The 10490-nt window shown below is 35.3% G+C and overlaps 2 protein-coding genes across 7 annotated transcripts in view; both read left to right on the top strand.

Annotated features, from left to right (window-relative positions):
• Nucleotides 1-614: 614 nt before the first annotated feature.
• On the top strand, nt 615-4012 carry LOC123307100. The gene is made up of 5 exons (XM_044889314.1): nt 615-619; nt 2623-2722; nt 3137-3226; nt 3480-3632; nt 3925-4012. The coding sequence occupies exons 1-5, from the start codon at nt 615-617 to the stop codon at nt 3973-3975; spliced, it is 399 nt and encodes a 132-aa protein (XP_044745249.1). The 3' UTR covers nt 3976-4012.
• Nucleotides 4013-7320: 3308 nt separating this feature from the next.
• Nucleotides 7321-10490, top strand: part of LOC123315804 (sphingomyelin phosphodiesterase) — a 33488-nt gene continuing 30318 nt past the window's right edge. For 3 of the 6 annotated variants that reach the window (XM_044901666.1, XM_044901679.1, XM_044901705.1), the window contains exon 1: nt 7321-7776. The gene's annotated coding sequence lies outside the window, so the exon portion shown is untranslated. The remainder of the gene's footprint in view (nt 7777-10490) is intronic. The other 3 variants (XM_044901696.1, XM_044901687.1, XM_044901671.1) reach the window with 2 other exon arrangements.

Below are 10490 nucleotides of genomic sequence, written 5' to 3'. Positions count from 1 at the left end.
ACATTAAATGGAAGAAAAATTCAGGTTTTCACCGAATCTTATGTGAAAGAAGAGAAATGAACAATTTTCAAAATACTGAAATGCTGATAAGTGATTTAATACTTGGTATTTCCACCATTTGCTTTAATTACAGCTCGGCAACGACGGTTCATGCTCAAAATGAGTGATCTTAAAATGTTCTGATCTAATCCTTCCCAGATTTCTCCGAGTTGGATTCCTAAGTCATTAAGAGTACCGTAAAACGGGGTTACTTTGAACCACGTGGCTACTTTGAACAAAAAATAAATTTCGTTATATTGACTCATATTGAAATAATCATTAGGTTTAGCGACATCTAGTTTTCACCACTCAATTCGTCATACATTTAAGAATGGTATAGCAACACTGGTATGAAACTTATTTCTATGAAGGACGCAATCTCGGCATTTCATTTCTAATCTAAAAGAGTAACGTTCGAAAAGGTGTGCAAACTTCTGTTGCTGCAGCCGTAAGTATTTACACTAAATGTTCACAAAATATATTTGCTACAACAATACATTTTCATAGCAGAGCTATATTGAAACAATTTGAAATATTTCATCTTACTTTTTTTGTATGAATTTTTTATTATAACAATGAGGTTAGACTTCGTTTTCGGGGTTACTTTGAACCGTGTTCAATGAAGCCCTAGCACGTGATCAATGAAGCCCCAGTTACGAATTAGCTCTATTATTATCTTGCAGAAAATGGTCCGCTCTTATAAAAGAAAAACTCGAGCAAGAAAATATGCCAACTTTACACCAGAAGCCTTAGAGAAAGCTCTAAGTGAAATAAAATCAAAAAAGAAGTCTTTGCGTAAATTTGAAAGAAACTATTCAGGGCGTTGAGCGAAAGAACATATTCAATTACGATGAGACAAACCTGTCGGACAATCCAGGAGTAAAAAAATCATCTTCGCTCTTACCTGAAAACTTTGAAATAGATAGCTTTCAAACAGTGCAACAGTGCCAAATATTAGTTTAGTTCCTTTCATTTTTTATTATGTTAGAATTCTGTTTTTGATAATAAAATACCTCGTTTTATGTAAATTGTGTATTTCTGTTGAATAAATTTTTTTTTTTCCGAAAACAAGAAGTTTCTAGTTTTGAAGTGTTCAAAGAAACCTTATCTGTGGAGTTACATTGAAATTGCATGGTTTCATTATATGCTTTCAAAGTAACCCCGACTGCGGGGTTACTTTGAACAGCCACAAATTAATTAAAAAAAAAATGTTATTGATCGTTTTGAGATCTCATTTTTTTGTCATTAGAAAGGTCGAACTGACGCCCGTAACATATATTTTTTTGGAATTTTTCATTCACTGCCTTACTGGAGATATATAGATTCAAAACAAAAAACCGTTCAAAGTAACCCCATTTTACGGTAGCTGGATGATTTTCTGAACTTCTCAGCCTTCTATTGAGGTTGTCCCAAACCTGCTCAATCGGATTGAGATCTGGACTTCTTGCTGGCCATTCCATTCGAGAGACTTCAACCTCTTCAAGGTACTCCTGAACGATGCGCGCACGATGGGGTCTGGCATTATCGTCCATAAAAATGAAATTTTCACCAATGTATGGGGGAAATGGCCCTACATGCTCTTCAAGAATGTTCCTTATATACTTATCAGCATTCATAGCTCCATTATCAACGACCACTAGGTCTGTGCGAGCAGTCAAAGATATTCCACCCCATACCATAATCGATCCTCCCCCGAAACCAGTAGTATTCAGGAAATTGCACTAGGCATATCTTTCATGTGGACGTCTGTATACAAGGGAACGTCGATCACAATGGTAGAGGCAGAATCTAGACTCATCTGTGAAGAGAACTCTTTCCCAATCGGCCTCTTCCCAATAGATATGCTCTCTCGCAAAATCCAAACGCGCCCTTCGATAGGCTGGGTTAAGAGCTGGGCCTCTTGCCGCGACACGAGGCCTTAAATCATATTCTCTGAAGCGATTTCTTATTGTCTGAGTGCCAATTTGCACCTCATGAGTTTGCTCAAGCTGAATTTGAAGGAGGTAAGCGGTTGCAAACCGTTGTCTCAACGAAGAAACTCTAAAGTTACGTTCTTGAATGGCAGTTGTTACCCGTGGTCTACCCTGTCCTGATCTTCGGACATTCATACCTGTCTCCCTGAATCGCTGCAACATTCTGGACACACTTGTATGGGAAACTCCAAACCTTTCTGCAATTCTTGTATATGTCCACCCTTCTTCTCGCAAAACTACCGCTTGGGCACATTCCTCTTGGGTCAAATTGCGTGTTTCGCGTTGCATAGCGATCGAGTGTAGAAAATCAAACGAAAGAAAAACTATTGATCACTAGAATTGATCGAGAACAACTGATTTTAGAATGGAGCCAATACATTCAAAATCTGATAATATCATCTTTTTTTATTCCTGCTGGGAAAAAACATCTGTATTGAAGAAAACCGTTGAAAGTGGATAACATATGCATGCATAATTCTGATAAAAATAATTATCATTGAGAACACCTTCAGTTGTAGAATAAATTTGAGATTTCCATAATGTGCGTTAATTTTTTTGCGCAGTGTATTTACAAAACTTGATGAAGATCTCCGAAAAATTTTATTCACAGGTGTTTCGATTTGATCAGAGACATATTAGGTGGGATAACAGCTCCAGGTGTCACAGTCTTCATTCCAGTGACAGCAAATATATCAGTTGCTTTCATGAGGGTATGTGAAGAACCATCCATTTTTAAACCGTTTTTTGTGAAGTTTGGATTATTTAAAAAAAAATAAATCGGGTAGATGCGGTACCAAAAAAATTGAAACTAAAGACGAATCAATCGGCAACGACTCCTTTGAAAATTTATATTTCAGTACAAAAAATCTAATACTTATGAATTTTATCGCTCTTCTGGTAGGACGATTTTGTTGGTCGCGTTTTCAACATAACCTTCAATTTAATCCGACATTTTCATCCATTATCCTTACAAAATTTGCTTTAATTTCAACAGAAAAGGAAATCGAAATATGTTTTTTATACCCAATTCGAACAATAATTACTTCAATGTCTTATTTTGCTTCTCACTTAATTAAATTGGCTCCCTAACTAATCTCTATATTAATATTTTTTCAACTTTTCAGGATTTCAATATTGGCCATTTACAGGAGTTTTTAGTAACTATTGCTATATGCTATTTTTGCATTGATTCCAGTCAGAGGATTAAGGATTTGGTGAGTACGAACGGAAATTGTTTATTTGGTTTGAAGAGAAGAGCTACAGCTTCAAGATTGGTGATAAGGAATGTAGATCGAGCGATACTTCTTTTCAAATATCTTCCAAATCTGAATACGGTTGTTTTTTCCAACATTTTATTTGAGAGTAACCAAATTATACAGAAACAATGGAACAAACTTTGTACTCTGATCTGAGCATTCACTGTTGTACCATTCTACCTAGGTTTTTTTCATTTCTTGTTTTTTCTAGGGGGAAATCATTCAAGGGACAGCTTATGATATGGATTGGTATGAAATGGATAAAGAAATTACTAAAGAATTCATTATATTTCTTATGAAGCTCCGTAGGCCTCTCGAGATAAAGACAATATTGTTCGTCTTAGAGAAGCCATTCTTTCTTTCGGTAAATTTATATTCGCTGTCGATTTCAAGACAATTTTTCAAATATTGAAGCATTTAAAGGTCACTTCTTCATATTTCAATCGATCGCTATTAAATGTTAATGCATGTTTTTTGAGAAGCTTTGTTCTATATATGAAGAGATTTGAAATAAGAATTTGCAATGTGTTTATTTTTGACTTGCGTTTGGATTTAAAGACGTAGGTATATATAGTTTTGAGCCATATCGTTATTTTTTTTTCCTCGGTATTTTAGGTGATTGCGTTTTTCAACATTTGTTTTTTCTTCATTTTCAGATGTTGCGTAGCATGTACTCTTTCTTCACGTTGATGCTGAAGATGAATTGATCCCTTATCTCTATGAAACTATGATCTGATAGTATGCAAGTTTTTGGAATTAGGTATAGGAATCCAATCAAGTTTTGTTCATTCTAATTTCAATATAGAATGTTCAAATAGAGTATTTTTCTTTCATTTTATCTGCTTCGAATATGTCTGTAACCGTTAGTACCATCAGGGAGTTCTTTCAACTGAGTTTTTAAACACTTCTCTCCTCTTCATTTTCAGTTGTTATTATAATAGTATTTTTGAATTATTTATATTAATGATTTTATTATTGAATTGAATCATCACTTCACTAAGTAAATCTTGTTGAATACTATTGAGCATTAATCCAAGTATTTTTTCAATAATGAACTTTGATACTCAATTGAGTTCATCCTCGGTGGAAATGAAGTAGTCAAGTTGCTACATCGAAGGTTGAAATAATAGTTCGTTTTTTCAGAACTGATGTTGAATTCTTAAACAGTTTCTGTCCTGAATCAATCCCCTTATAACTTTATCGAGGAAAAAGGAGCAAATCGTCTTGAAAAAGAATATTACTAGCTGAGCGCTCACTCATTAAGGTTGAACAAAATGTCATCGTTCGTTTCTTAGGAGAAAATGTTAGTAAAAAGAGGGAATTGCATCGAAAAACTACGATTAACAATTCAATTCCGTAAAATTATCCAATATCGACATACCCTCAAATACATATTTGATACTAATTTTTTCCTGCCTTCAACTAATCGATTGTCGAATAATTGAATTATTGATATTTTCTGATGCAACATATGCAGCATTCCGTAAACGATAAACCCTTCCTATTCTTGCTCTCTCGAATTTGATTATCATCGTTATCATGTGACTTCAGTGGAGCATCGATTACAATAAAATTTAATTATACACTGCCCGAAAAAATTGCACATTCTGAAAATCTCAATTTTAATGAAAGTTAACTGTACATTGACTTTATAACATATTTTTTATGTTCTCTCGGGAAGGTTTTGAACGAAACAAGACACATTAAATGGAAGAAAATTCAGGATTTCACCGAATCTTATGTGAAAGAAGAGAAATGAACAATTTTCAAAATACTGAAATGCTGATAAGTGATTTAATACTTGGTATTTCCACCCCTTGCGTTAATTACAGCTCGGCAACGACGGTTCAAAATGAGTGATCTTAAAATGTTCTGATCTAATCCTTCCCAGATTTCTCCGAGTTGTATTCCTAAGTCATTAAGAGTAGCTGGATGATATTCTGATTTTCTCAGCCTTCTATTGAGGTTGTCCCAAACCTGCCCAATCGGATTGAGATCTGGACTTCTTGCTGGCCATTCCATTCGAGAGACTTCAACCTCTTCAAGGTACTCCTGAACGATGCGCGCACGATGGGGTCTGGCATTATCGTCCATGAAAATGAAATTTTCACCAATGTATGGGGCAAATGGCACTACATGCTCTTCAAAAATGTTCCTTATATTTATCAGCATTCATAGCTCCATTATCAACGACCACTAGGTCTGTGCGAACAGTCAAAGATATTCCACCCCATACCATAATCGATCCTCCCCCGAAACCAGTAGTATTCAGGAAATTGCACTGAGCATATCTTTCATGTGGACGTCTGTACACAAGGGAACGTCGATCACAATGGTAGAGGCAGAATCTAGACTCATCTGTGAAGAGAACTCTTTCCCAATCGGCCTCTTCCCAATGGATATGCTCTCTCGCAAAATCCAAACGCGGCCTTCGATGGGCTGGGGTAAGAGCTGGGCCTCTTGCCGCGACACGAGGCCTTAAATCATATTCTCTGAGGCGATTTCTTATTGTCTGAGTGCTAATTTGCACCTCATGAGTTTGCTCAGGCTGAATTTGAAGGAGGCGAGCGGTTGCAAACCGTTGTCTCAACGAAGAAACTCTCAAGTAACGTTCTTGAATGGCAGTTGTTACCCGAGGTCTACCCTGTCCTGGTCTTCGGACATTCATACCTGTCTCCCCGAATCGCTGCAACATTCTGGACACACTGGAAACTCCAAACCTTTCTGCAATTCTTGTGTATGTCCACCCTTCTTCTCGCAAAACTACCGCTTGGGCACATTCCTCTTGGGTCAAATTGCTTGTTTCGCGTTGCATAGCGATCGAGTGTAGAAAATCAAACGAAAGAAAAACTATTGATCACTAGAATTGATCGAGAACAACTGATTTTAGAATGGAGCCAATACATTCAAAATCTGATAATATCATCTTTTTTTATTCCTGCTGGGAAAAAACATCTTTATTGAAGAAAACCGTTGAGTGGATAACATATGCATGCATAATTCTGATAAAAATAATTATCATTGAGAACACCTTCAGTTGTGGAATAAATTTGAGAGTTCCATAATGTGCGTTAATTTTTTTGCGCAGTGTATAATCATAATATCTATAATCTTTGCGCAGAAAGCTGTGAGGGAATTTTGGTGTTGGTGGGGACCTGGTACTAAGGTACCTTCTATCAGCATATTTCTTCACCTTTCTGTCATGAAATAGTGGTAATTTTTAATTTGTATATGTTAATTTTCCGATGGTGATTCTATATACTCTATCTCTGCAAAAATTTCTCCCCTTATAATATTCTGCTCATTTGAAATTGGAATAAAAATCAACCTCATCCAAAGCAGCGTCGATATTCAGGGTTTTCCTAAATTGGAGGTACGAGTACAAGTACAAACAAAAAAAAGTTGATTTCTGGACCGCAAATAACGATTCGTTTCCGTGTTAGAATTTTTTTCAAGTTTTTCTCTTATAGTATCTACACTCCACAAGATATTCAACCGAAATTTGGCATAAATATTAGGATTGATAGTTCACACCATGTGACATGCCAATTTCGATAGTAAATCTACAGGGAACACTGCCCCCTGTTTTCCTCAAGAATTTTTTTTTTTTGGTGAGCCACTGTTAATTTCAAAAATAGAAAAGAAGCTTTGTTGTTATACTAAACTTTATAGTCTCTTGTAGTTTTGCCGTAACTGCCACCAAAAAGAAAGAAAAAAAATTTAAACGATTCTCCCGAAATCCTCATGGTCATAAAAATTCAGTTAGTAAGCTGTGGTGGATAAATTCATTGTTAGTTTTGACACATCAAATTACACTCGGTATTTCTAATAGTAAATGTTTTCACAACTTCTTTTGATACCAATCCAAAAATTCAAACTCAACACCCTCTGTATATCGAAAACGAAATATTTGCGATCCTGTGTTTATGGGATTTGTTTCTTTAAATTACTCTCCTCTTTTCGTTTGTACCTCCAATTTAGGAACACCCTGTATACGGTGGAAGAAGAGCATGTCAATAATTTGCGAGTTAGTTGATTCCCGAGCTTGGGTAGGTGTGAAAGGTAAAGTAATGCCTTTCGTTACAAACGTAACGCACTTTACAATTAGCTGTTCTTCGACTCCATCCAGGGTCATCCGGAACTGATATACCGGTTGTATCATCTTCACCGACATATCTGAGTGCGCGACCCATCATGACCTAATTTAAATATGTCTTGACGAGAGTACTGAGTGAAATGGAAGTGAACCGACACCATACAACAGCCGTATTTGTAGAATTGTTGTTAATCAAGTCCAGTCAGTCGTCAACTACGGACGAGACAGGTCCACGAAGGTGACCATCTCAACCAACCCGTGTTTTAAGTATTCACGTTTTTTTTTCAGACAGTTTCTCTTCCTACCGCAGGAAAATTCGCGAGTGACGCGTCTCAAATGTTCCACCTACGGTTCGCTCTTTGAAATTGGATCGGATATAACCATCACACACCGCCTGTTTCGAATATCTGAGGTGAGTGTCACTTGATATTCTGCTAAAGTGGTGCGAGTAACTGTTTTATTTCGACAATGAAGTGAAATCAGCGTGCTGATTTCGTGCGTTGCAGCCTTTATTGGCCAATTCGAAGATTCTCTTCCCTAAATACGTAATCTTGAAATATTCATCGCACGAAGTAGTGATATTTCCTCACTGAAAAATCGAAAATAGTCGCAAACCAAGATCGAATACAAAGAACCCACAATTCCACCACAATCAATTTATTCTTGTCACAATTTATAACTGTAAATTTAATCTAACGAATTTCACAACCCAAATAAAAATCACTTTCGGAAAAGCATAAAATATGTCACTCTTTCTTTTCCGTTGTTCCCTTAGGTTCACTTTATTATTCTGCGAATTTTAATCAGGTCTTGCTTTTGAAGACATCGTATCACTCATGTAGGAATGTTACTTTCACCAAATGCGTACTTAATATAATGAATATTTAACTCAATTATTTACATATCTGCATTTTATAGGGAATGAAATATCCGAGGAAATATCTTTCCTTTTATCAAAACATTTTCAGTCGATTCTCTTCCTGTAATTCGATCATTGATCGTGTGAGAAGGAGAAGCAAACGAATAGTTGAACAGCGGATTTCTTCAAATTATTGCAATTCAACGAAATGATATTCCGATATCCGTTATCTTCAATTGGGACAATATAGACATGAAGGTTGAGGTCATAATATATTATTAAATTCGGCGTCTAGATTTGAGGATTTATAAGCATTTCTGGTAATTTCACGAAATTACCATAATTCACGTTTTGTGGCATTTGTTTCCGGAAATCAAACTAAAAATTCTGAGGGTTTGAGGAGAATCAAGTTACAAAATTAAGCATCCAGCTTAAAGAAATGAGTATAAACTTATTCCAGTGGATGACTTTAACTACGGGGTGGAAATTGACAGATTAATATTTTTGAAATTGTTCGAAACATATTTCCCAAACTGAGAATATGTGTTGACTTCATCGATGTTCCTCATCTCTTCTAACTTTCTTCGGAATAGGTACCTACTCGAGGGTTTTAGTGAATAGGAAGAGAACTTTCCTAAAAACGATGAAAGTGAAAATTATGTAACTCAATATGTGCATTTTTTTCGTCACCTCTAAACAAAATTCGGATTGAATAATTTCAAAATATATTTTAGTTTCACTGCCAATCCAATCTGTTTCTTGCAAAGATATTACACACCTATCGTTGGTTGAATATCGATCGGTTGCATCAAAATGCTCTAAAGTCAAAAGAGGTGCTGGAAAATTATTTTAGAAGATTTAATTATTTAACGCAATTACAGTGTTGAATTATAAATGGCAATCTAACATAAAAACGGTAAAATTAAATATTCATCTATTATTTAGTTGGTGGGATGATTGAATAGGTAGTAAATTATATGAATAATGTTCAGAGACGGATTTAGAAATTTAGGTAACTATCCTAAATTTTCAACAAAATGAATGAATAACAGAATTTGGAAAACTTCTTTTTTGCTACGATAAGAAAAAGAAAGGATTGTAAAACACAAAGTTCTTCCAATTTTACGAGAAGAAAATTAAAAACGAGAGAGCCCCGAACTTGCAAACTATAATAAGCCTCTTTGTCTTAAAAAAAGATTATTTAGGTCATTATGTACAGGGTGGGCAAAATTGGTGATACTCAGGTATCACAAGTATTACAACTTTTTCAACCCAACGAGATAGAGGAAAATTCATGGCACATTACGGTCGTCTTTTTTCGAGAAACTAATAATGCCATCAACTGCATTCCTCTATCTTCTTTTGTTTTCGAGTTATAGGCCAAAATTAAAATTTCAGCTTTAGTCATTATCTCCGTTTCTGTTTGTCCTAGGTTGTTGAAATGAAAACATTAAACAGACACTTTTTTGATAGCAATCCAGTGGCGTACTATGATTTTTTCCAACAGGTATATTTGCTGAGCTATAACATAAAGATGTATTTTTTCTTATGAAAACAGTAGTTTGAAATGACTTAGAAAGACTGAGGGCGATGTATGATATATTTCTGAAACGGTAAAAAAATGGCTATTCTTTCTAAGTCATTTTAAACTACTGTTTTCATAAGAAAAAACACAACTTTATGTTATAGCTCAGCAAATAAACCTGTAGGAAAAAATCATAGTACGCCACTGGATTGCTATCAAAAAAGTGTCTGTATAATGTCTTCATTTCAACATCCTAGCAAAAACAGAAGCGGAGATAATGACCAAAGTTGAAATCGCCCAAATTTAAATTTTGGCCTATAACTCGAAAACAAAAGAAGATTGAGGAATGCAGTTGATGGCATTATCAGTTTCTCGAAAAAAGACGACATGAATGGTACATTCATTTTCCTCTATCTCGTCGGGTTAAAAAGTTGTAGTTCAGTTATCACCAATTTTGCCCACCCTGTACATAAAACATTTTCATTAGCAAGATTACCTTTATACAAATTATAGCAGCAATCCTGATAATCTCTTAGACAAAAAATATGGACACCTTTAGACTACGAAAATTGGAGGTCAAATACAGAAATAAATACCTACAGACGTTTTCACAAAAATTTTTTTCATTATTCATTCGTCACTTCTTCATTCCCAGGGAACTGTGTATGACAAATAATCTCGCAAATAATGATCGTTTTGGCAACAAAGGTTGATGTTAGTCGCTTATCACAAGGATAATATG

The sequence above is a fragment of the Coccinella septempunctata genome, chromosome 1 (assembly GCF_907165205.1).
Source record: "Coccinella septempunctata chromosome 1, icCocSept1.1, whole genome shotgun sequence".
Lineage (NCBI taxonomy): Eukaryota > Metazoa > Arthropoda > Insecta > Coleoptera > Coccinellidae > Coccinella > Coccinella septempunctata.
Note: the sequence above shows the minus strand (reverse complement) of the source record. Positions and strands in the feature narration are given on the sequence as shown.

What these genes read in the sequence shown, in the direction of transcription:
- LOC123307100 (XM_044889314.1), top strand. An exon ending in TATCAGTTGCTTTCATGAGG is followed by an intron (nt 2,723 to 3,136) that starts GTATGTGAAGAA and finishes TCAACTTTTCAG; the next exon opens with GATTTCAATATTGGCCATTT. An exon ending in AGAAGCCATTCTTTCTTTCG is followed by an intron (nt 3,633 to 3,924) that starts GTAAATTTATAT and finishes CTTCATTTTCAG; the next exon opens with ATGTTGCGTAGCATGTACTC.